Source organism: Lichenostomus cassidix, chromosome 2 (assembly GCF_008360975.1).
Source record: "Lichenostomus cassidix isolate B80296 chromosome 2, HeHo_3.0, whole genome shotgun sequence".
Taxonomy (NCBI): domain Eukaryota; kingdom Metazoa; phylum Chordata; class Aves; order Passeriformes; family Meliphagidae; genus Lichenostomus; species Lichenostomus cassidix.
In genome coordinates this window covers 112,351,165-112,377,875 of record NC_139482.1, presented here as the reverse complement: position 1 = coordinate 112,377,875, position 26,711 = coordinate 112,351,165, and the positions used below count along the sequence as shown (strand labels likewise).

Genomic DNA, 26,711 nt, shown 5'->3' with positions numbered 1-26,711 from the left:
CAAGAATGGGTAGTAGATTTATCAATTGCTCCAGTGAATATTCATAGGAATTAACAAAATTCCTTGCTCCTTTATAGAGCAGCCCATATTAGCAACAATTTAAACAATTGCTTGACTGACTTGTGGGTCTGTGGGAATTGGGGTAATTTTTTTGCCTTCCGTAGATTTCGGGCTCCTTCAGGGCAAAAAGGACAGAGTATTTTTAGACCCTGTAGTAAAAAGGTCTTTTATTCAAATAATTTTACAGTTGTTAATTTGGGGCATCAGATATCCAGACCTCCCTGAAGGTGCTATGAGAATGAAAAAATTGTGTGAGAACCCTCTGAACTGGATATTCTCTGCCCTTTGAGAACTGGGGTCTGCCTTCTCTGTCCCCACCATCTGGAGCAGTGATGTGCCTTGTTTGAAAATGGGTTAGAGAGGGAAACACAGAGGATTAGAAAACTGGAGTTGGATTGCTGTCTTGTACATGTTTTCTAAGGAATCCAAAAGTGCTTTTAGACTACTGATGGAATAATGTAAGATACCTTTAACCAAAGGACTTCAACCCCTACCATCTCATGCTCTGTTTAAACTCAGAGTGGGTATGGTTTTAGCCAATTGCTGGGTATAACATGAATAGTCAATAGGGTCTAATTTTATGAATATTGAGTAACTGTGAGGAATCAAATCCATGAAGGTGACAGTCAGTCAGTGTCTAGATGGCAAGAGAGGTTTCTGTTGCACAGGTCCTCACAGTGGTGGTGTTGGCTGGGCAATATGAGTCTCTGGGTCATGCGCTAATGCTCAGATCATACATGTAACTGTCTCATGTACCTTGGGAATGCTCCAGTGCACATATGATTCATTCCTGTGACTGTCTGCAGCTACAAAACATCTTCTACCTACCTAAATTGTGCACATGAGTCTGTCCTGCATGATCATTTCTGCATCTGCAGGAAGGTTCTTCTGACTACAGGCCACTTACTGTGGCCAGTGTCCTCTGACTACCTGCAGTCGATGAAGAATTGGGTTGGTTTTGTAGTCTCAGAGCCTCTGGATATTCTCCACCCTGGATGTTAATCAGCACACTGGAACATAAAGAAACTTGTCTAGGCACTGTGGGTCCTGCCAGGAGAAATCCACAGAAGCATCCAAATTCTTCATGGAGAGCACCAATTAGTCAAATGCTTAAATGAGAAAAGGGAGTAGGAGTTGAGGTGATCAGCTTGTCTCCCTTCATTTCATTGTTTCAAGTCAATCTAATGTAGCATCTCTACAGCTGTCTAAGTAGAGAGTTTCTGGATCTCCTAGGGAAAAAGATACCCTTCTCTATGTAGTGATAACAAAAAATTTAGTCCATTATAAAATTGTCCCTAAAGAGCAATGAAACAAAAATAGAGGAAAATTAATGGCACATGTTCTTTCTTCTTATCCAGCTAGATAGCATCTATGAATCACATTAAAAAAGTATGTGTTCTCATTATTGAATGCTAATAAGTAGTTAAAAAAAAAGTCCAGGGATTTAAGCATGTGAGATGCTACTTTTGACAATAGTGGAAAACCACTGTATGCCTTAAGTGTAATGTTGAGGCAGTGAAATAAGAAGGTCTGTCATACCTTTTCCACACCAAAGCATACCTATCTGACATTCAGATTATGAAGCATTTCTCTCTGTGTAACCTTATAAACACGAAGGAGTGTAAAGGTCAGGAGTGAAAATTATTTCCCTAGTTAAAAACACCTCAGGTGATATTTGGCTTAGTTGTAACATTTATAGTATTTGCTAATTTCTCAGCAGAAAGGTGGGCTACCAAGAAAATAGCATTTCCAAAGGAGGAATATTTAAAATCTAAGCCACAAATGTCAATTTAAAACACAAAACAAAACCTCAACCAAATTAAAAAAAAGAAGCCCAAACCCAGGAGTATGCAGAAGATTGTAGACAAAACTTTATACTTTTATCCCTGCTTTATGCTAAAACACTATGACATTTTCTCAGTTCAAAGTGCAAAGATTCTATTACTTAAACATAGTTACTGAGACATATTTTTTCCTTCTTTTCCACATTACAGTCAGGTAGGTGTGCAAGTCTTTAGCTTGTCCTGAGGGCTGATTTGCATGGCCCCAGCATGAAGCTTTCACAGTAACTGCACTGCCTGGAAGCCCTGTGCTGACACCACTTGGAGTGAGTGCACAGATGTGGATCATATAGTCCAGTTATTTTTCAGTGAATACTTCAGGCCTGATCCAAACTCGACTAAACCAGTGAAAGCCACCTCTTGTTGTCAGTGAGCTTTAGGTGAGGTTATGTAACTCTCACAATTGCTGCTTTGTCTTTGGATCCTCCCAGTAATGATAACCAGTGAGTTAGAAGAGATTCTGTTCTTATCTACTAATGTCATAAGAGGCTTGCAGCTGGGGTCAAATTCCAAATAAATCTCTGAATCTATATTTTAACAATTTAGATATATTTGGGGCTGCAACAAACTCCCACTGAAGCCTGTGGCAGTTCATTGTCAACTGAAATATGAACAGGAAACTTGATGCTCGTGCTTCTTCCTTTTCATTGACAAATGTGACAAGCAGGCTTTCTGCATCAAGCAGTCTGCTATTTTAGATAGAGAAGAATTCTAATATATGTTAATGAACTCGCCCACACATATGCACGTGTTAGGCATAGTTGTCAGATTGCCCACTTAGTAGGTTAAGAGCAAGAGCTCCTAGAAAGTTATATTATTGGAGATTTGGCATATTGTAGTGGCGTGGCTGAAATGGTTGAGAGTTTGTGACTGCAAGACAGAGTTTAGCAGAAAGGAGACTGGCAGCTGGAATAAACCAGCTTTTTATGTCACTGCTGTGCCCAAGTCTGTTAAAGGCTTAAGTGGATAAATTGCAAGTGAAAGTGTTATCGTATAACTAACAGCTCTGTGGTGCTTTTATATTAAATGTCCAGAAACTGAGTGCCTTTACCTGTTTTGCTTAATTTATTTTTCCAGAGGAGCAGCAGCTCAGAGGAGACAAATTCATCTATCCAGCATAAAGTATTGCTTTACTTTTCAAAAGGAATGGCTGAAAGTGTGTTGCACCCATATAGTAACAGGTAACAGTGCCTTGATCGTGTCATCTGTAACAGGTATTTTTCTACCAATGGCTTAGATTTCTTCTGCTCCTTTTTCTTTGGTATTTGATTCTGACAAATTGGCCACCATATCAGGCCACTGCCTGCAAAAACTTCTAACATTTACATCTTTCTCTGAGCAAAATCTGACTTTCCTGTTAAGAAACATGGTTACCTGGGGCTTCAGCGGGATTTTTGTGTTTGTTGGGTTTTTTTGTTTTAAGAGAGGTGCCCTGTATCACCTCTGGATAAAGAATTTCTTTATTTTGGATTTTATCACAAGAGACTTCGTTGAAAATGTTACTCTAACATGTAATTAGCAGGGTCACTCTCATTATTTCTCCTGTAATAAAGGAATGATATGAGAGAATTCTTTACCAGTTGCATAGAAAAAGCAACAAAAGCAACCTGTTGTTTCTCTCCAGCTGATTATATGGATACTATGACAGCGGAGCAGTGTGAATATAAGTATAGATATAACTTTATCCCATGCTGAGTCCTTCACAAACTAGGTCACTGCAAACTGCAATTAAGTTAAATCAGTGTCAAGTTCTTCTCCTCTGCACAGCACAAGCTGTCAGCATCCCTTGCCTTGTCTTCTGTGGCAGCTGGGGTCAGCCTCGGTGGATGTATGTCAGTCACATTGACTGATCAGCTCTCTTGGAAGCAAAAACCAACAAAAACCCCACACGCTTCTCCAGTGTTGGGAGTTTTACCACTGCTTCAACCCTGCTTTGGCTGGCTCAGATGTCAGAGAAAGTATTGGCTTCTAGTTATTTTTATGCAGCTTGTTTTAAGAAACAATACAATTTTAAAAAATCATTCATCCTAATATTTTGCAAACCTCTCTACTATGCACTGAAACTGGTGCCTATAGCAGTTTACTCTGCTCACTCCCATTATCTCCTCCTGAGCACTTGGTTGCATTGTGCTTAATTATGAATGGCCTCCAAAAAGCCCATTTTACTGTACTATGAAGTGACTCATATCACACAGAAGCTCTGACAACTCGCACTGGGTACTGGAGGCACATGGTGCTGTATTAGTCAGTGACTCATTTCACATTGTACTCGCTGCTGAGATCTGACTCACATTGAACTGTGAGAGAAGCTGACTGACATTGTACTGGTCTGAAAGCTGGTTTGAATCGGGATGACTCACCCTGGAGTGCTTTAAGTGGTGATTCACACACTGTTTCCTATTGATTCCGATTGTCGCGATTCACTTCGGATTGTACTACGCCGGCATCTGGATGCTCTGCAGGGCAGGCGCTGTGATAGCAACCCTGTGCCTGGGGAGCTCGGCTGTAGTGCCAGCCGGCACAGTGTCAGCCAGGAGGAGTTGTAGTACCGAAGTCAATTTAAAGCTGAAGGAAAGTTAGAATTTGGTTTAGCACACATTCGCTTTGGCCATGACACTTTCTGGGCTTCTTCTCTTCAGCTGGCTCAGACAAGTTTTGAAAACAGCAAGTGAGGAGTAATGAACATCCAGCTAAGAATCCTCTTACTTCTGAAGGCCAGAGGATCTCCCCATTATTTCCAAGACTTGCTGTCTCCTTTGTCACTTTCCTTAGTGACAAAACGATGGGATGCATTTTTGTGCGTGACTGGGTAATGGTATTTGCTTAAACACTTGGACATCATCATTGACCTGAGCTCCAAGGGACACAAGCGCCTATCGTCTGAAAACTTCCTGGTACTTTAAGCTCAGCCCTTGGACATCACTACTCACTTTGAAATATGTTCAGTGTTCCAAGCAAGGAGCAGAGAGGTGTGTAACAGCTGAGGTGATGCTTCCATTATTAACTATTTGGGACACAGGGTAAAGATATCAAAGTAAGTATTGATGTGAGGAGTAGATAAAAAATTAAAGGGGCAATAGAGTAACTGTTCTCCCATCTTTGAGCATTTTATAAAACATAGTGTTAGTTTTACAGTCAGTTGGCTTGAACATGCTCCGAGTTTAGAGTGACACTCCTAATTTTAACACGACATTCCTAATTTTAGGAACCACAACCAGGAATCTCCTAGCTTATACTGATTCTGGTGCTCTGTTTAGTTGAACTAGTGGCTCTATTGCTTCTGGTCTTGTAGTACAGCCGTGGTGTAACTATCTCCACAGTCCGTAGCTCTGCAGAGCTCTGGATTGGGTGCTGAAATTCTGTGCAACAGAGGTACAGGGAGACTCCTTGCCATTATGTCATAGCGTCAAGCACCATATTAAAAGTTTTGATTTTACATTTTTCAACAACAAAAATGAAATAATGGAACAGTTGCATCAGGTAAATTACACTTGTATTAAATTACTGTAGCTTGTTAGAGTGTAAAAGGATAATCTTATTTTACTTTCTGCATGTGTGCAATTTTTGTTACCTGCTTTTTCTTATTCACTGACATTACCTAATGAAAGAGCCCAGGAAGAGCTCTGTCTCTCCTCTAGGGATGCTTGATGAGGCAGGCTGACACTGGAAGACTCTCTGTGGAAGCACTCGCCTGTTGCTGCTTATCTCTCTAACTTGGCAGGGGAGCCCTGGGCTCGGAGAACAGACGCACCGCGGGATTCCCTTCGCTGTGGCCGGGGGCACAGATGCTGCCTTATCTTCGGTCGCACTCGTGAGACGAGGCAGAAGGGCCCCCCAGCGCATGGCGCGGGCCGAGCCGGGGTGCCGCTGAGGCCGGGGAGGTGGCTTGGCCCGGGATGCGATCCCGCCCAGGGAGGGATTCTGACCCCGCTCCCGGAGCAGAGGTCCGCCGGGTGCTCCCCGGGCTCTGCGCGGGGGGCGCGGTGGGAGCGCCGCTGGGAGCCCGTGGGGAAGGACGTGGCGGTGCGAGCCCGACAGCCCGCCGCTCCCGGCTTGCAGCGCCCGACCCTCGGGGTGACCGGGGGAAGAGCCTTTTGCGCCGCGTCCCTGCCGTTCCTCCTGGGGAGAGCGGCCACAGCCGCTGTCCCGCCCCGGCCGCGGGGGCTACGGCTGGCAGTGCAGCCCGACCTATCCTGTCCTGTCCTGTCCCGTCCCGTCCCGTCCCGTCCCGTCCCGTCCCGCTGCACCGGGGGCGGCTCCAGCTGCTGCACGGGGGTCGCGGCTGCCGGCGTCGAGCCCGCACCTGCCCGGAGCGCAGGATGCCGTGCCCCGCTGTCGCCGAGCGGGACCGAGCGCTACTTACGGTGTCGGCGGAGGGGCCCCGCCGGGCGTCCTCGCACGCTTCCCCTCCGGTCCCGGCGGGCTGGGCGACCGGGAACGGCGGCTCGCCAGCCCCACGCATGCGCTCGGCCCCCGCGGGCTCGTCTCACGGTGCGGCCGCGGGTGGGTTCGCTCGCCGTGGCCGGAGCCGGAGGGAGCGAGGCCGGCAGCCCGTGCTCCCCGCCCCGGCCCGGCCCGACGGGGTGGGCTGGCGCCGGGCCGCCCCTGGCGAAGAGAACACCGGGGGCCGCTACGACTCAGGGCCGGTTTGCAACGGGATGAAACGCAGCAGCGCCCGCACCGCGGCGGCGGACTGGGGAGGGCGTGGGGAGAGCCATGGGACCCGCGCCGCAGGGAGAAATGCCGGAGAGAGAGGTGTGAGAGCGTGTGAGCGGAGAGTGTGTGTGTGTGTGTGTGTGTGTGTGTGTGTGTGTGTGTGTGTGTGTGTGTGTGTGTGTGTGTGAGCGCTGATGGGAGGGAGTGGGAAGGGCTTGGAGAGGCGGCGGTGCCGCCGTGGGGCTCGGTACTGGTGCTTCAGTGTTCACAGATGCCTTAGAGGAGAGCTGGGCTTGTCAACCCAGCGCTGGAACATGCTCGCATTTTAAGTAACTGCAGGGATGCACGTCTTCCCTCCCCTTGCCGCCTCCCGCTTTCCAGCGGCGCACAGCTCGCCGCCGCCGGGCTCTCTCGGGCTCGCTCTCCCGTTCAGCGGGGCAGGTGTGACACGGCTGCGGCAGTAGCGCAGCGCGGCTCCGGGCAAGGCGTGTGCCGGGGGCCGCCGGGCTGGGCGCTCACCCCGCTCCTCCGGGGCGACCCTCTCAGCAGCGGCGCCCTTAGGAACACCTCCGCGTTTAGGGGATTTTCTCACCGATAAGGATCCGCCGCCTCCACCCCCCTGGCAGTCCCAGGCGCCGTTCGCCGGGACAAGGGTTAACGGGACGACTGCGGCTGGTTAGTGCCTCCGCGGTTCCCGAGCAGACCGACCCTGTCTTCCAGTGAAACCCAGACTGTTCCGGTGCATGAACGCTCTGCGCGGTCCCTGAGCTGAGCCCCCGGTTGCCGTCGGGGCTGTTCCCTTCTCGCCCTCGCAGCGGGTGCGGGGCAGGGCGGCCGCAGGAGCCGCCTTGCCGGAGCCAGCAGCCCCGGGAGCGCTGGGGATGGCAGAGAGGGACCAGCGGGCTTCGCCTGTGGCGCCCGGAGGCTTTGCCGCGGGAGCTCGCCCTGCGCCCCCGAGACTCCCACGCCGGTGCCGGCTGAGCGCACGTGGGCGAACAGCGGCTTCCCTGGTGCGGGGAAGTAAGAGGAGGAGGAGGAGAAGGAAGGGGTGGACGCGGCCCCACGAGTGGTACTCACGGCGCCGGGAGGCTCGGGGGCAGCGCGGGGCTGCGGCGGCGCGGCTCCGTGGCACGCCGGGCATCTCCGGCGCTCCGGGGGGAGGCGGCTGGGCGGCGGCGGGGCCGGGGCGGGGGCCGGCGGAGGCTCAGCCCAGCGGCCCCGCAGCAGGGCGGCGAGCGGGCAGCGGGCGGGCGCTCCGCTCCCGGCCAGCAGCGCCGCCAAACCCGCGGGGCAGAAGCGGGGCTCCGGGACGTCTCGACGGGGAGCCGAGACGAAGTGCGGGCTAGGTCGGCGGGCAGGGAGCTGAGGCCGCAGGAAGGGGCTGGAGAGCAGAGCTGGCAGCCAGGCGAGGGGCCTGGCAGGCCTCGGAGTCTGCGGCGGGCGGGGGAGGTGTCGGAGCGGGGGGACAGGGCGGGAAGAGAGAGAGAGAAAGAGAGAGAGAGAGAGAAACACAAAGTGAGCATCACCGAGGGGGCAGGCGGCGACCCTGCCCAGCCCAGCAGAGCCCCTGCACCGCAGTGCTAAGGCGAGCGTTAGAGGGGTGGCAGCCGTGAACCCACACCGGCTGCCCCCGCAGCTCCCCACGTACTCTCTTGTTAACTTTTCTGAGCCGGTCCCTTAGGTGAAGGCCGGAGGACACCTCCCCAACACAGCCAGTGCCCATTGGGGTTCAGGGCTGGCCATAGTGCCAGAGGAGCACGGGGGCGAAGTTGGCCACTTAAAACCTACATTCAGAGAGCATCCCCATAAAATCCCCACGCGAAAAGCCAACCGCAGACGACGGACGGAGCTGCGGCGGCGGCGGCGGGGAGCGGAGCGGAGTAAAGCCACTGCCGCCCGGACCTGTCCAGGGTCCTGAAGCTGCCCCGCCTCCCCCGCCGCGGCCGGCAGCACGATGGGCTCGCCCTGGTCAGCGGGAGTCAGGGTTGCGTGACTTTGCCCTTCCTTGCTGAGTGCCATTGTCCTGCAAAGAAGGAGCCACCTTGATAGAACACGGTCCCTGAGTAGGAATGGGCAAAAATCACTGCTCTGCTTCCTTTTTCTCTAGCAATGATTTCTACCTGCTCTTGTTTGGGGCTTCATTATTACATCAGGGTTCAGCCCGTCCCAAAACATCGTCCCTATTTCTGGCCTACAACCAGACACCAGAGAGGCAGAGAAGAACTGAAGTCTACACAGTATGAAGAAAGCCCTTCCCACAGTGATGGTGCTGTCCTTGAAGGCCAAAGGCACTGCTACAGCAATGGGAGAATGTGGCTGTGGTGCCATTGATGTCAGGGGAAGGTGCTCGTTAGAGCTGAAATGAGTGGGGAAAGCTGCCATTCCTACACAGAAGGAGAGCTTGCTGTTGCTTAGCAGCAGAGAGTTCCTCTAGGTCTGTTTGGAGAGGTAAACCACGGTGGAAACTGGACAATGTTCTCAGCAGAGCAGAAAAAATAGAAAGGTTAATTCTCACCCCACAACCCTACTCAATATTTCTCCTGCCTGGTGGCAAGGAGCCCTTCTGCAGGTCTCTGCCCTTTTGGTCATGACAGAAAACACACAATTGAGATGTTAAATAGATTTCTATGCCAAACTACAATTGCCAAGGCTCAGACAGGACCTGTGGAGGTTTTACAGGTTTGACAATTGAGATTAAATGACACTGCCTCACTCCTTGGCAGACATAAGGGAACAAAGTCTCAGTAAGTGTACCAAGGTGGTTGTTTATGTGGCTTGAGACCAAGCTCAAAACACCTGTTAACACCCCTGGCCTTTGAATTCAGCTCTTCATCACTCTACCAGGACAGGCATTCATTTCAGACTGGTGAGTAAATGCAACTCCTCTAAGACCTTTCTGGGCTACAGTCCTAGGTGGCTTTCTAAATAATAGCAGGAATGCTTGATCAAGTTCAGGTTTAAAATGCTGGCATAGTGTAACCCCTTTGGAAGGTATGTTCTTGCTCCATCATCCTTTCCATTAGTCTTGGGAGAGTCATGATCTGTCGTCCCTGCCCATGGCAGGGGGTTTGGGATGAGATGAACTTTAATGTCCCTTCCAATCCAAACCATTCTGTGGTTCTAAATAACACCTTATTAAAGAAGGTTACTTTATTTTTTTTCAAAATTCATGAGGCATAGTGATGGTGTGTAGTATTGTATAAAAATATGGCATTTATACTCCCTAGCATAAATGGTGTTAGATTAAACAAAGCCACCTAGCTGTCTTCCAGTGATTGGTGTTGGTAGACAACTCTGTCTTGCTCTGCATCACTGCACACATACACAACCACATCCTGAAACAGCTGAATGGTGTAGAGGCATGAAGTCCTCACAGAATTTTTAACATAGTCATCTTCTCCTCCTTTCTCCCTGCATCCTTCGATGCAGGCTGATGTGCAGCTGCACGTGACAGAACTGCTTGGACAAGGGCTTGGACTTTGATGAAGTGGGGTTTAGAGTTGAGAGAGAGCTGAGACACATAGACTGAAACCCTTTTTCTCTCTAAAGGAATGTGAACATGCATTCCTCATGCATGAAAGAAAATTCCCTCAGGCATCAGAGTAGCTTGCTCTGCGTGTGTCTCTGTGACCTTACTCTTGGTCCCCACTACTGCTCTACTTCGTTCAGGTTAATCCAACTTCACTGGGACAGAGAGAAAGCAAAATGTCAATCTAGCGAGGCATGGCAGTATTTGACCTTGCACTTGTTTCTGTTTCATAAAATAAGTTATGGACAATTGAGAGCTTACTTGTGAACTGTGTATTTAATATAATTAACCCATATAGTGGCATCTTTTTTTTTTTTTTGTAACATACAAGGTAAATAATAAATCAGGACCCGGTTTCAATATTGATATTATCTACCAGTATATCAGGCATTAGAAAACCTACCTTCATCCTTTACTAGACTTTCCTGAATAATTCACATTAGGCTATTAATAAAATTTTTATATTTTTATATTAATAAAATTAAGCTATTAATAAAATTTTAGGAGGAAATTCTATCCAGCATGCAGCAGTTTTCTTTTATTCTATATCAGAAAGGGATGGCTTTATATGAGGGTATCCTTGCTATGTAATATTATTCCTCTGTATGTTTCTTAGACTCCACCCTCTCTCTTCCTGCAAACTTGTCCAGTTCACACATTTTCCTAATTTTGTCTTTGTAGGAGTGAAAAAATCTGTTATTTTTATTTATTTTATTTTTTACTGAAAACTTGTATGGCACTTTTTTTTTTTCTTTTAAATTTGTTCTCACTGTTCAGAACAGGTTATAAGAAAGATAATACAGAACACATATCTGTATTTTAATAACATTGTATTCCAACATTCTTGCAGTCACACTTCATTTGGTGACATAATGCACATAGCTCTTTTGAGGCCTGCTTGGCTTTAAGATGTGAGGGCTGATTGCTGGTTGCGTACCTGAACTTCTGCTCCCTGCCCAAGGAGAGGTCATACACATTTGTATGGCAGCTTTTGTGTACTGGTCTATTTCAGTGTTTCCTGCTCCCTTAAATTGTTAAACAGAGAGTTTCTAGACCATTGAATGGAGCTGATTCATAGCGAATTAGGGAGCAATTCAAACAGAGAGTAAGAAGCCACTTTTTCCTTTTTTCATTGACATTAAAGTGCACCTGTTACAAATCATTTCAAGACTGATAGGCTTTTCTGGGAAAAGAGATGTTTTCAGAAGGAGAATCAGTTTCCAGGGACTTCAACCGAACTTCAATTTTCTTCATGTATCAGCAGTATTCTAGCATTTCATTTCTCTTATCCTTAATAAAACTAAACATGTAAAAAGAAAAATAAAATAAAAGATGCATTTAAATAACTATATTTTGAAGTGAACATGATACCAGTGATATTATGGGAAGCAGCTTTGCTGAACTTCTGAATATTTGTATTTTTTCAACATCAGTTTCTTACAGGCCTAATTTTTCTTCATGGATCTATTAGTAATTGGTTTCAAATAGGAAATGTAGGTTCAATGTTGTTGGGAGGCAGAACGAACTGGACTGTTGAAACATGTAAGCCCAACCATAAAGTAAAATCATCCCACAGAGCATTAAGTTGTTCTACGTGTAGGGATGCCTGTTAGTACTTAACTTTTCCATCAACGTTGATAGCAGTGCGTTAATTAATCAGTAGAATTAATTTTGTGTAAGCCAAAGCATGAAAATCCCACTGTCATGTCATTCACGCAGGGTGTCTCTTAGCCTTTTGCTGGAGAATTAGGTTTCCTCAAGATTTGATGCTAAAACCTGTGATTGCATTACATTGAGGCTTGAAACGTTATCGGAATGGTTAGACTTGAATTAGATTTCAGTGCATGCAGAACTTTTTGCAGTTGGTGGCTCTGCTTAGTGCTTTGATAATTATTTCAGTACTGTAAGGTCGTTTTCTGGGGTGATGTATTTTCTCAGGGCTGTCCAGTCCCATATATATGCTCTGACAAAACCCTTAGCTTCAGTATTTATATCTGTCAGTGTCTGCTCCAAAGCTGCAGGAAGTCTGGGAATTAACCTCTGCTCTCTCCACTCACAACTCTGTTTCTCTTCCACTCCTACGTATCACATCTTTGTTACTTCTAAGGCAGAAGAAACTTAAAGAGAAATAACATTTGAGCTGGAATTAAATATTAGAGATAAGGATATGTTCTCCAGTAATAGCACTGAATGCCAGGTTTCAGAGTGTCAGAGTCAGCTCAGTGATGGTTCTACTCCCCATTCTGGTCCAGTCCAGCTGATGGGTGCAGGCTCTAGGGTTTGTGAGCCCTAGGAGAGTTCCCTGCAGCCCAACTCATGTGCTTAAAATCCTTGGTGATGCAGAGTTTCTTGGAGGTTGACAGATTACCCAGGAAGCCAGTGGCTTGGGCAAAGAATGATTAATTAGAAACTGAAATGGGACACATACAAAAATTGGAATCTTTGCTGAAGTGCAAATGAACTAAGAAACTGTCATTCATTTAATTTGTCATGTTTGGCATATTAAATCTTCACTGTATTCTCTGATCCTCTCACCTGATGTATGACATTAAATAATTAAAAATATAATGCCAACCACATTTTTTTTAACCATGTAGTTAGCATACATCTCTAATTCTATCCTCAATTTTTTTTCCTAAATAATTCATAAAGCTTTGAATTATTTGGAATCATTAAAAATCCTTACAGGTCAGGCTTGACCTAAAAAGAAAAATCTCTTCCATCATGAAAATGTACTGTTAGTATATGTGCTGACAACACGATAGACCCTGTCTGGTCAAAATGTTAAGCAAAAAATTAGCTTCTACATACAAAAATTGTGAGTTTCCAGACGATGGGAGAGGCTCAGGAACGCTCACTACAAGCTTCCAGAAGGTGTCACTGTGCACCTACAATTTAAATGGGGACCCTCAAAATTTGAGGATTAGTGCCAAAGCACTACTCCTCCTTGCGCTTTTAGGGGTCCTTTTCTCTGCCCATACGGAAATTAAAAGATCTGGAGAAATTTTTTTTTTTTCATGATAAGGAAGGTAAAAATATCTTCATAGTATCACTGTCACTTGAGGTGCCTATCCAACCATCAATACATGACCTGCAGAATTATTCCTGATATTCTGGGTCACACATAATCTAATTATTCCACAGGATCCTTACCACACGTGCTTGCTAAGTAACAAATATAGTTAAATTAAAGAAGAAATCAAAACTGCCACGACTGCAATTTTTAGGTCTTATAGAGCAGTTTGTAGTTACATTCCATAGCAGATTCAGACAGGAAGATTAACGGGGCAATTTGGAACCAATGTTCCTGAACAGATCAAGGTTTCAGAGCAGTCGAGTAGTTCAAAGCAAGTCTGAAAGCCTGGCTGCACAATGTGGCTGCACAGTAGCATCCCAGCTTGACAAGATTCCTGAGGAAGACATGGTGTTTTCTGCCATTAATTTTCATCAGGTCTTGGACCTTATAAAATATGTATCAATTGGAAAATTATGCAGCCATGTTAAAAGCCTGATGGGAGAAGATATAACTCACTTATAGGACGTGGTGGAGAACATGAAAGGAGAAATACGCTATAATTCCTTTGAAAAAGAAGAACAAAAGAATAAAGAGCAGGCAATGAGTGACTGCTGAAGAGTATGAGATTAAAGGGCAGTATCAATGAGAATGTTGCAGGCTGGTGCTGCCATGAAGAGAAAACTCTGTATTTGTCTCATTGCAAATTAGATTGAGCTGGCCACCAGGAGTAATTATACAGCATCTTAAAAAGACATATGAGTGACAATGAAAGGAAAAGGAGCTGATTTGATAAGAATGACAGTGAGGAGAAGGTATGAACATATTTTGAAAAAGGGACTTCAGTTTTTATCTATCCTAGTGTACTGATTTATCTCTTTTAATACACTTTTAAATACTCTTTTAAAGAGGTCCAGTTACCCCTGTTTTGTAGAAGTGAGTATCCCTTTGGAAGTGAGTAGAAAGCCCTGGAGTTTCCTTGTAGAATCTCTTACTAACATTTACTTCAGAGATGCCTTATGTGATTTTGCCCCTATAGGAGTATCTGCCTAGAATAGAGAGACAGTAATTACAGACAGCCCAAGTTACTGAGTGAATGTCATTACAAATGGTATCAGGTAATGGTTCCCAGGTCTCCCTTGACACCACAGATCCAGAGTTACAAGTTAAAACCAGAGGATCTCAAGTAAACAAAGAAATAAAGAAACAAACAAAAAAACCCCCAAACAAACAAAACCAACAAACAAACAAGCAAACCAATAAAAACAACAGCAAAAAAACCCCATCAAAGGACCAACTCAGAATTACTGAGCTTTCGGGGAGAGACTTGACGTGTTCCTGTGAAACCACATTTCTCCTGTTTGATGTACAGAGAGACTGACTGACACTCCATTCTGCAGGCTGGGCTTTTCCTCTGGCCACTCCAGGGCTGTCTATCATTGCATTGCACTTTGCTGTGGATTCTAGACTTGTCCTGCGAGAGGGGGAACAGCACTTCAGAGGCATGGAATTTTGGACATACCTATTTTTGTATCCCATCTTTGTGTATCACTGTTCAACTCACTGACAAAGCCACACCTGAGACTTGTTTCCCTGCATTACACTACTGCTTTGAAACACCATGTTCTCCTCCTCAGAAGACAAAATGTCCCTTCCAACCTCCTTTCTGCAGTTCATTTCAAACATACCTCCTGACTAAACACAGAAAAGACAAAGTGGGACTGAAATTGTCCTGCCTAACCTCTTTCTCTGATCTGTAACACCTCTAACTTATTTCTCCCAATGATTTGGAAAGGCTGGTAAGAACCTATTTAAAGTGTGCCTGCTTAGAACCCAGAGGACTAATTGAGAAAGCATGGCTTTTTTATGAGTCTGAACAAATTTTATAGTCTGAGCATGCCACTGTTTTCTAGGTAAACCATTCAAGAAGATGATATTCTTGTACTGAAATGAAGGGCATGAATTTGTCTGTACATAGTCTGTATGAACAGAATAAATGCAATGCAGTGAGGAAGACCAGTCTGTCATCAAAACAGCAACCATCTTTCAGAACCAAACATTTCAGTGTACATTAAGCAATGCTAGTTGGAAAAAATGTCCTTGGCTTTTAAGGGCTGTGACTCACTTTGTCAGTCTTATGACTGGAAAACAATTCCATGCCAAACCATTCAAAAGATCCGGATGTAAACTGAAAAACACCATTTAACCCTCTTATTTTGACCCCATATTCTAATATAAATGTTATAGATGTCTCATGTATTATCACGCAGAATTCTGGATAATATAAATCTGTAAATGGAGCAAGAATTTGCAAATGAAAAAACAGTACAAAGGGTCAGACAGGAGCAGCTCAGTAACTTCTCCAGCACAGTCTGAGCACCTCTGCAAATCTGAGCACAAGTTCCAAGTACTAAAAGGCACAAAAGGTGTGAGTGCAAAAGCTTATCTGGGATACTAAACTACAGGATTAGCAAGGAAATCCTAAAAGGAGATTTTCTTCCCCAAAGATATCTGTCTCATAAGAATCCTTGTGTTTAAACAAATTAATTTCCTAATAAAAAGTGCACGGATTTTACAAAATGAAGCATTGCAATGCAAGAAAATTAATACTTTAAAATATTGTAATCTGCCTGTCTCTCATAATAAATTGTTACACAGTTCAAGAACAAATAATTTATCCTATTTTGGTCTAAGCCTGACCCACTGTTTTCACTTTGATTACTCTCAAAGGAAACAGAAGTCAACAGAACAATAAGAACTGTTTTCTTCTTTATTAAGTCCTAAAGTAAATCACACAAAATGTCACAGGAAAAAGCACAGCTACTTGCTGAAATTCAGCTGTATTCACAACTGGAACTGAATGCATAACAAAACAAAGTTGAGTGTTTCCCCTTTTTCTATATGAATTCCTCAGCATAAACCTGACATCTCTAGGCTCCTGAAAATAATTTCATCCTTCTTGTGCGAGTAATTAAGTGCTTGCTACAGTGATCCAGGAAAAATGATGTGACATTTTGTGAGACAATCAGCTGCTGCTTGGCAGGCATCATGGGGCAGGTCCTGATTTATTGTAGCCTGTTCTTACCTTTAACAGCTGATATGGTATTTTAGATTAGCTTTATTTTGAGAATGACACAAAAAGTATCATATTGAAGGCAATTTGCCTCCAGAGCTGTTTCCAACCACATAAGGTGGCAGAATAAAGATCTGTTAGGTTAAAGATCTCAACATCTAATTTCCTGAAAGTTTTGGAATCAGCATTAGGACAGGGAGGGGCTTTGAGAAAGCAAAAGCCTTCTGAGACACCCAGAACTGTCAGTAAGCAGGCACAGACCTGCTGCAAGCCAGGCTTCATGAGTTCACCTGCTCACAGATCCTTGCCATTTCCCGAGTGTTACCCCTCAGCCCACATTTTGGATGAGTCTGATTGAAAAATAATGTTCTGCCTGCTTCAGTTTTAAAGTTTAATGCTTGTGAAGAAACATACAGTTATTTATATTGTACATAAACAAGGTGTTTTCATCTCCCACGTAGTCTCTGGGAGAAGAGTGACGGTCTCTCCTTTGCATTTTCTGGCTTGGCATGGCTTTGGCTTTGACCTCCTCTCAGAAGGATGCACCTAGATGTCAGCAGCATGGAGCTGGGCTTTGAAATTAAGATATTTGTGATAGGATTCTGATCTCTTTCTGCATCTCTCTTTTGACTGGTTGAAGCTGCTTTATGAAAAGATGCAAATAAATGGGAGTAAAAAACTGTCCAGTTAGGGCACAGAAGGGGCCAGCAAATGTAGCACTGACTAAGTATTAACAGGATTGAAATAAACATTTATTTTCCTGTATTTCCTGTCTTTTGTGGAAAGAAATTACCATGAAAAAACATGTGTGGAAATCATGATTTTTGTGTCTTTGCACCAGTCATGGGAAATGCATCTCAGGTAGCGTGCATTGTATACCAACAGGTAAGGAGAAGGAGTAAATTACCCTAAACATTTCCAGGGATGGGGCATCTACAACCTCTCTAGGCAATCTCTTCTAGTGCCTCACCACTCACACACTAAAGAGGGTATTTAATCCAAACCTACTCTCTTTCAGTTTCAGGCCATTTCCCCTTGTCCTGTTACTCCATGTCCTCGTAAAAAGTCCTTCTCCAGATTTCTTTTAGGGCCCCTTTTAGGTACTGGAAGTCAGCACTAGGATCCTCCTGGAACCTTTTTTCTCCATGCAGAACAACCCCAACTCTCTGAGCCTGCCCTTGTAGGAGATACTGTGCCCCACATCATTCTCCAGGTCACTGGAAGGATTTGCTCCCTAGAGTGGACTGGCTGATACCTGCAACTTGTTGTGGTACTTCGGATTCCTCTGGTGTTCAGAAATCCCTGAGAAATATGAGGTGAAAAAAACCCATACACCAATTCCCCTTTCAATTTGACATGAGGTGTATTGGAAATAAATCAGAGTACAATGGGAATGCTGTGTTCAGGTGATCTCTGACACATTACGGCATCTAAGCTGAACTGTAAGGCAGAGCAACACCACTTGCATTATGCTGGGCTGGTGAGGCAGAAAGGGATGTAATTTTGATTTCGTATTTTACTGGAAGTCATTTACTTTCATCAGTTTGGGTGTGAGAGACATATCATGGATTAAAGGTAAATTCCTTCTGACTCCCAGACAGCCAAAATAGATGCCTTTTTAAGAAAGTCTCAATGGTCTTCCAGAGAAATGTTGCTTTTCCCGGTGTCCTTTATCTAAATTGCTAATTCTTGCTGGTGAAAGGATATAGCAAATTAATGTATTTGTAAATCTGAAGTTACCCATATCTCAAACGAGTCGATTTGGATTTAGGCTGAGTAGGTTATTTATTAATCAGCATAACATTTTGTTCCACTTAAAGAAGGTCATTGTATATTAATAAAAACAATCTCTGTAATTCAGGTCAGTCTAGGATTGTTTTGCTAAAAATTGTCCAGAATTAGTGTAAAAACACTTTGCCTTTTGGTTTTCATATTCATAAATTCTTTCTGACAGTAATATCTTAATCGGCCCAGGAATTTGCATTTTTCCCATTTCAAAGGTGCACATGCTGAAAAGGAAGCTTTAGGACTATTTCAATAGTAAAATATGTAAATCACTAAATTAGAAAAACACATTATTGCAAATTAGTACAAATTATCTGTGAGAACTAGAAAATTTGCACACCATTAATATGCAAGTAATCCAGCCATTAATGTGTAGTAGATTATTATTTTGACAACTTTTATAAAAGAATGCCCTCTCATTGCTGTCTATGCAGCTATTATTGGCTCATAGACAGTGCTGAGCAATACACCCAGACATTTTCTGAACAGTGCTTCTGGATGCAAAAGAAAATGAATTTATGAATTAAAAATATTATTATGCCATGTACTTACAGAACCGTTAAAGACTCTTTGAATAGGTTTCTTTTTTCACAGAATAGTTGAGATTGGAAGGAGGCCTCTGCATATTGTCTAGTGCTGCCTCCTGCTCCTCAGGCTTCCTAGATCTGTGCTGAGCAGGGTTTGGATACCTCTGAGGATGGAGACTTCAAAACCTATCTAGGCAACTTGTCCCACCCCCCCCACAGTAAAAGTACACAACTTTTCCTGCCTGATAGAATAATTCTTGCTTAAGCCAAATTCATCTGATCTTACTTTCATGCATAATGCTAAAGACTAAAACTCTTAAAAAAAGAGTTTTAAAAGGAATTATATTTAATATTTTAAGCTGCCTGGAGCAGAGTAGTATATTATGGACATCTGGAGAAAATAAGGGAAGAAAACCCCAAATTCAACATGAAAGATCTCTGCAAGGCTGCCCAGGGGTAGCCAGCAAGTGGTGAAAGTGAGTCCCATCCACTGACAAAAGCTAAGCCAGTGGCTCACTGCATGTCTTTCAAGGTTATATCTGCTGAGAGGTGCCCCATTCACAGCACACTGTGCTCCTCCACTGCCCCCAGCTGGACCCACAGAGCTGAATCAGCCTCTCCTGGCCAACTTTTCCCAGTTTATATGCTGGGTATGACATCCTATGGTGTCACCCAATGTTCCTTTGGCCAGTTTGGGTCAGTTCTCCTGGCCCTGCTCTCTCCCAGCTTCTTGTGCACCTGCTCACCAACAGAACATGGCAAACCGAAGAGTCCTTGACTTAGGGCAAACACTGCTTACCAACAACTAAAACTTCAGTTTGTTAGTCATGTTACTTTCACACTGAATCCAAAACATAGCTCTGTACCAGCTTCTAGGAAGAAAATTAAGTTTATCCCAGCTGAAACCAAGACAGTACTGCAGGTCTCATAAGAACTGATACAGTCTGCAAAAAAGTGCAGGAGTAGCTCTTTCTTAACTACTGAAAGCACTTCAGGGACAGGATATACTATTGTTATAAAGGATACATGTCCAGAAAACAAAATTAACCACCAGAGAACATCACAGAGAGATAATTTTCTCCAGCTTGTCCTAGAAATAATTTTGCTTACCTTTAAAATTAAGTGAATATGATTTTATATTATCTTAATCTATAACTATTTGGCAAAACACCCACTGTTTTCCCATGAAAAAGTATACTCTATCATCAAAGAAGTTGTCAGTAAGACTAGTTGCTCATAATTTGGTGGTCCTAAATGCCCTATAACACTCCTATAGCTCTCCCAGAATTCTGTCTCCCTTTGAAATGTTGCTCCTGAATAAAACAGAGTATAAAACATGTCTCAAGTTTTACATCTGCTGCAGGAGAATAACTATTTTGGCATAGACAAAGAGTGCTGGCTGCCAAGTGGTTCAATCCATACCCATACAGTTTGCATCTCCTGCCCATCTCAAACACCAGAGCTAGGTAAAATGTGACTGTTAAATTATGTTTTAGACTGTTTAACTATGCACAACACCTGTCCAAAAGAACAGAAGGAATGTGCCCTTGGTATATACTGCTTGGTTTGTTCTCAACACCCTCTGACAATCATAAGTTTTCAGACATACAAATGCTACCATGACTAAGTAAGAAAAACATACTGAACCAAATAAACACTCCTGATGTGAAAACGTACTTAGTAGGGATAATATTGACTGAAAAGGACAAGTGTATTTGATAACACCAGGACTTTTTCTACTCTTATAAAAGATAAAGACAACATCTGACTTCAGAGGGACTGTTAAGAGTAATAGCAATTAATGACTGACAGTACTCATCAGCTGAAGACACTGGAGTACTTGGATAAAAGCAGTGCAATTATTCAACTTGCATGCCTTCCTTTGCAAATAACTTTTATAATTTTTGACCTTTCTGCAGTTGTTTGTGAATTGATTCCTATTTTATCACAGAAATAGTGATTCATAGCAGTTGCCAAATAATTGAGGTGAGGTATGCACGGCCATGAGTGAGTTACACATTACGAGAAGTTCATAGAATAATGTTGGACATCTCAAGGACCAAAGGATTCCTGCAGAGCTGAGACAGCTAGATGAAGGATAAAGGATGCCATACTTCCCTGGGGCTGCCCCTTCAGGCAATATGCTTGAGGCCATTTCCATTTCTGCCTGGTCTCCCTCAGGGAATTTGAATGGATAGGACTTGGCAAGCAGAAAAGCCATGCTGGTACAACCAGGGTATCACTATGCCTCAGCCTACAGGTTATCGTTTAAGGATTAATCCTTGCTCTCTACCTCTTCTTGGCACATACCTTCTCACTTAGCATTATGCTTTTCTTCACCTCTGTGCTCCATGCCCTGGAGAGGAAAGAAAGCCCTTACAGATGAGAAAAATGTCAGCAGAAGCTGGAAAGGATTCTGCTTAAATACCCAGCAAGAACAGGACTGCTCCCTCAGGGAAAGTGAGCTGGAAGCAAGGGGATCTCACATTCCATACTGCAATACTTGAGCAAGGCAAACTGGACATAGAGAGAAATTCAAGAAAGCTCCAGATCATGAGACAGTATCACAGCAAAGTGGAAGTCAACTCCTCAGATCAGATTTAAGATCAGGTCCCACAACCACCAAACAAGCCTACATTGATAGGGAACAGCCCAGGGTGAGGGGTTCAACCAAGTGGCTCCACCAGATGGCTACCACTTGACTGGAGACCATCACTTCTTCAGGCTCAGCTCAAGGGAACAGACTCTCGAGGTTACACTTTAAATAGAGCTGCTGGGGCCATGGGGGAGGGTGGAGGCCCCAGCTGAGGCTGGTTAGGGCCATGAACACTTATTAGTGCCCTCAGAGCCCTGACATTTCTCTACGATCTGCACTTGCCAGGTCACTTACTGTCTGTTGGTGTATTACTCATATAAACCCAACCAAATCCGGAGACTGTATGCTTAGAAATTATAATTATGTTATAGAAGTGAAACAGGTTCTGTCCAGGTGTAATCTGGATATGAACTAAAATGTGGCAACTCCGTGGAGAACATTCTCACCCTCTTCTGAGGAAAGGATAGCAATGAGCTCTGTGGAACAGGACGTTGGCTAAATTTTGTCAATAGGAAAAAAACTGTGATATATTTGAAACCTTGCACTTTTCTCCCTATGCAGTGAAATATTTCTGGGGTGTTTATTTTGCTAATTTGCAAAAAGCTCATTGGAAGCACACACAAATGTGTCTGTGTTAGCTCTGGGTTAAAAAAGTCCTTGTATCTTTGTGTTGATACTGGTAAAAAGCAGCTTATTCACTTTTGTTTTTTAACACTTTTATAAATTAAGATGCAAACATGCCAGAGGGAAATGCTTTTTAAGCAGTGGAAATGGAGATTAGAAACAAACAACTCATTGAGTTAATTTAAATGTCATGAAGAGAATTAAAGAGGCCTTTAAGCTCTGCCGATCGCTTTTCAAAAATATTTCTCATAATTCAGTTTCTCTTTTAAAGCACATTCAAGAATAAATAAACTTAATTCAAATATTCTGTTAAAATGTTAAGGTTGTTGTTTTTGTTTTTTGTTTTTGGTTGGTTGGTTGGGTCTTTGTATTGAAAAATTTATTTGCCATTTTGGCTTTTTACTCTTCAGCATGTTGAATTAGATGCCAACTTGCTCTCAGAAGCAGCCACTAGTCACATTGAGAAGTATCAAATTCAAAATCTCATCTAAAGTGGAAGGGAACATGGGAATTAATGAGGACTGTGGAATGGGTCTGATCAAGGACCCTGTCAGTCACACAAATTACAGGTCTAAGAACATAATCTCTCTATAGCAACCAATGGCACATATAGAAATGTTTTATGAAAAGAACCTGAACTTTCTGTACATTTCAATGCCACCAGGAATTATTAAAAAAAAAAAAAAGAAAGAAAAAAATGAAAAAGAAAAAAGCTGTAATGTGATCTCCTCTATTCTGGAAGTGTGTCAAACAGGCCTTGAACCTTACAAACTTCAAGCTGATTTCCTAAATACTAATAGGAAATCATATAAACCCTCTGTACTATGGTTCCCTATCAGTAAAAGAGAAGGGTATTTCCTTCCTATGTAAAGTAAAGCTTACAATTTATTTTAGTTCCCCAGCCTTAGGGCTGTACACACTTCTAGGTGGGTAAGTTTTCTAACTTTCAATCTCTAACACAATCCATGTAGACTCATTAACTACTAGTAACATTGCTTGCATTATATATGTGAAAGGATCATTTGCTGATATGGTTTATGAAGTTTTGGAAACATGTTCCCCCAGAGAATGTAGCCTCATACCTGAGCTGCCACATGACAGCAATTTCAACTCAGCTAAGCTCAAGAAGTGGTTACAGAGCATATCGTGGGCAGTCCCTGCAGGCTGTCTCTGCTACCAGAGATGAGAGCCACACCAGTAGAGCTGCAGCATTCAGAAACAAAAGCATAAACAAAGTAAAGGAGACACATAGCAAGCAGGAGAAGGGAAGCTGGCAGCAGTGCTGTTAATGGAACTGTGGACAGTAGCTGGCTCTGAACCTTCCAGCAGCAGTTATGTATAAAATACATGGATAAATCCTTTGCAGAATAGAGAAATAATAAGTTGTCTTTGGTGAGGTCCCTGACTCAGTCCTCATGCTCTTAGAGACTCAGCAACAAACTACAAATTCAGGTGATATCTGCAAAAGCAATCAGCAAGCTGAAGGTAACAGTTCACCTGGAATGAATTAAAGAATGGCTAAATGAGAAATGACTGGGGACATGAGCTATGAAGGACTCAGTATCTGGGTTTCAGAAACGATGACTGTCAGTGGTTAACTTCAGGAGCCATTGTGCCTATGACAAAACCTCTTTTGCCTTCAGGAGGGCCAAGAAGTCCCCAGGCTCATATGCCAAACAGACAAATAACAAGACAGAATGACATGAAATTCCAAACAGAGTGTATCTTATTCATTATCAGGAACAGTTTTCTGATAGCAGCAAAGCAGGCTGAGCATTTCATCTCAGCAAAAGAAATGAAAGTCATTTAAGATTTTTGATGAGTGCATTCCTATAATTCAAATGAAATGGCCTCTTGGAAATGGATGTGCTTTGGCTAAGGAATTGGGATGGAGAAGTCAATTCTGCCTTTAACCTGATTTTTGTAAGGTAAATGTGGAATTGGGAATGGCTTCTTCCCCTGTTTTGCCTTTTACCAACCCTGCCAACAACCTCAACTGGATGTCTCAGCCCTTTCTACTCTGGTTCTAAGTCTGAAAAAAGACAAACTTTGTGGTTCCAAGAGTGCAGGATTTTACTATCACATTCCTTTCCCTATCATGCACTATGGTGAATCACTTTTGCTCCAGAGCTTTAATAAATACTGTTTCTTGCATTTGTCTGTCTTGCTCTGCTGCTCCTCCCCATAAACAATATCAGTTCACCCTGCAGGCAGCTTTCAGGCTTTTGACAAAATCTAGGAGATACATGACCGTTGTTTTTAATTAAGGAATTCTCTACACATTCACTAAACAGGATTTACTCTAACTCCCTAATAGACTTCAGTACTATGCTGTGTTTGATTTCTTTGGCATATCTTCTTTTGTCAACTATAAATAAAAGTCATTTCACATAGTATCAGTAAAAACTGCAGACTTCTTCAGTGTCTAAACACCACGAAGTAACATATTTTCCCTCACCCTTTTTGCAACAGATCAGCTTCACAAAATATGAATAATTTTTATGAGTTAGATGGATGTGTTTAATATGTTCTTTGAAAGCAGGCACTTAGTGGGAAGGCGGTTCACCACCTCCTTTGTCACTGTAGTTGCAACACACTGAGGAACAGAGGGCAGAGGATGAGGCTCAGGAATAAAGCAAAACTACACGAATAGTGAATTGGTGATAAACAGCCCATGGCTGTTATTCGTGACATTACCACTTTCTTTCTCCTCCTTTTCAGATACACCGTTTCACCCCCTCCTATGGGATATTTGGATAACCAATCCTGCATTGTTTTCTTACCTTGAAAATCCACTGTACAGCTTTAATATCTGCTTCATCTTCATTTTGGAGGTTCTCCTTTGCTTGACAGTTGTCTGCATGGTAGCTGTGAGTCCTGAAGTAGAGCACAACTTGCCTCCACATCGAGAAATAAAAAGGCTGTTCCTGAATCAAATTTTAAAATTACCTTTCTTGGAAAAGCACCACTTATATTTAATGATGAAACTAAACCAAATCCCAGACATTGGGCTGAATGACAACAGCATAAAGATTCCTTGTCCTTACACTGATGGACAAATGTCTGGGCCTCTTGCAGCTTGCCAGTTCTTCCTGCATCCTCCACAGTTCTGGAAACAAACAGGATTATCTGCCCTCAGATATCTGCAGTGTCTCATCCCCTCAGCATGTGCCAGCTTAGAGATTAGATTTACAACTTTGTAGGTTTTAGTAAATTGCCAAGGAGAAAGACAGGCACATAGTGGTTTAACACATCAGAGAAACAAGCTGTAACAATCATGAGACACTTTTTATCACCTCGGAGTGAATATATTTCATTTACAACTAGAAAGAAGAAGGAACTAAGCACACAGTTATACTCTGCAGGCAGCACCAAATGGAGATGTCTGTCTTAGGTCAGTGGTACCTGTCAATCACATGTTTTTCCTCATCGGCTGAACAGATGGTCTGCTGGTAATCCTTGCAGTGCCAGTGAAAACAGCACATGAGCCACAGCCATGTCTCAGGATAGAGGCAAACTAAATATAAAAACCAAGGCTCCAGGTAGATTATTAATAGATTATTTCTCACAGCTATATAGAGGGCTGCCAGACTTTTGCCAACATTCACTTTCTATTGTTTGCATCTTTTTTCAAGTTGAAAAATTTGTCTTACCCAACAATTTTTTTCTTCCAAGAGTCCAAAATTTTGATAATTCAGCATTGTAGATACAAGATAGATATAACATCATCTGCCCCCACAGCATCTCTTGCAAGAAGAGCTGCCTCAGTCACATTTCTCTCTTTTTTTCAGAGAAATCTGGTAAATGCTGAGGGGAAAAACTAAGAACAATGAGGCTTAACAAGGTAAATTGTGTTAGAAGTCATTGTCCAGTAAGCACCGGTACAGAAAGCTGTAGCACAAACTCCAGTAATAAATTGACTTAAGCAGAGTTGCTGCTGAGGTTCAGGAAGACTACTTTTTTTTTTTGTCCTCTAGTCAGGCTTACCATCAGCAGCACTGGTTAGCTCAGCACTTCATTTTTTCTCCAAAAAGCTACTGCTCTGACCTTACCTTTTCCTGTGAGAGAGGAGATGAAGTTAGAGGATTTACTGCTTTTTTTAAATTTTTTTTTTTAACCCAGAAGTGAGCTATATTTCATCTGGTACAGCAGCAATTTCTCAGAGAAGAGCACTCCTACACTCTCCAGATGTGGACCCCCTTGTACAGACAAAAGCTATTGGAGCAAAGCAACAGAGACTGATGGTGAGAGAAGGAGATGGTGTAGGCTCAAAGACTGGCTGGAGACTCTGAGACCCTTCACTTTTCAATACAGAAATGCATGTTCATGAGACAGAGACACATGTCCCTACTCCCTCAAGTAATACACTTTACTATTTTAACCCCAGATGCATTATTTCTCAAGGCTACAAACAGTATTGCACTGGCCTTTCTGTTCCTGTTTTTGCACATATTTCACTTCCAATTTTCTGGCATAACAGCATTGTTCCATTATACCAGGGGAAAAAAATAGAAGATGTATTTATTACAATAAAATGTTAGTTTTTTTCCTTTCAAAAAGACCACTCCTATTGAGGGTAAGTTATGTGAGGTTCCTTCACTGAGCATGCAAAACCCAATTTCAAAGAGGTGGTGGAGCAATCAGAAGGTTGCCTGTTCTAACATGTGCACAACTGTGACATATTAGCTTTGCCAGATCCTTTGGGGCCAGAATCTGATTAATTTAAAAGAAAAAATGATCCAAGTTCTATGACCTAGAAGTCAGGTAAGTCTATATTGGCTGCAGGAAGCAGGAGTTACTTTTTAAAAAGTGCTCACAAAATAATGTTCTCCCACCATGACACACACAATAAAAAAAAGATAAAATAAGAGGAGAAAACAAAGACAGATGAGGCAGTAAAAATCCAGTTCACAACGGGCCAATCTTGCAATAATTACTCAGGAAAAGCATTTAGTGAAGAACTTCACATTTCCTCCTATTGAAAAATCACTTCTGTTTCCATGCAAG

General features: G+C 43.3%; 1 protein-coding gene across 2 annotated transcripts in view; it reads right to left on the bottom strand.

Annotated features, from left to right (window-relative positions):
- RGS20 (regulator of G protein signaling 20) overlaps positions 1-24,664 on the bottom strand; it is a 38,297-nt gene extending 13,633 nt beyond the window's left edge. Inside the window, exons 1-2 of one of the 2 annotated variants that reach the window (XM_085052843.1) lie at positions 24,488-24,664; positions 7,635-7,988 (exon numbers count right to left, since the gene is read on the bottom strand). In XM_085052843.1, the coding sequence (XP_084908969.1) occupies positions 7,635-7,988; positions 24,488-24,610 (477 nt within the window). In that variant the 5' untranslated portion in view covers positions 24,611-24,664. Of the gene's footprint in view, positions 1-6,264; positions 6,502-7,634; positions 7,989-24,487 lie in introns of those variants that run through there. The other variant, XM_085052842.1, reaches the window with a different exon arrangement.
- Positions 24,665-26,711: the final 2,047 nt, after the last annotated feature.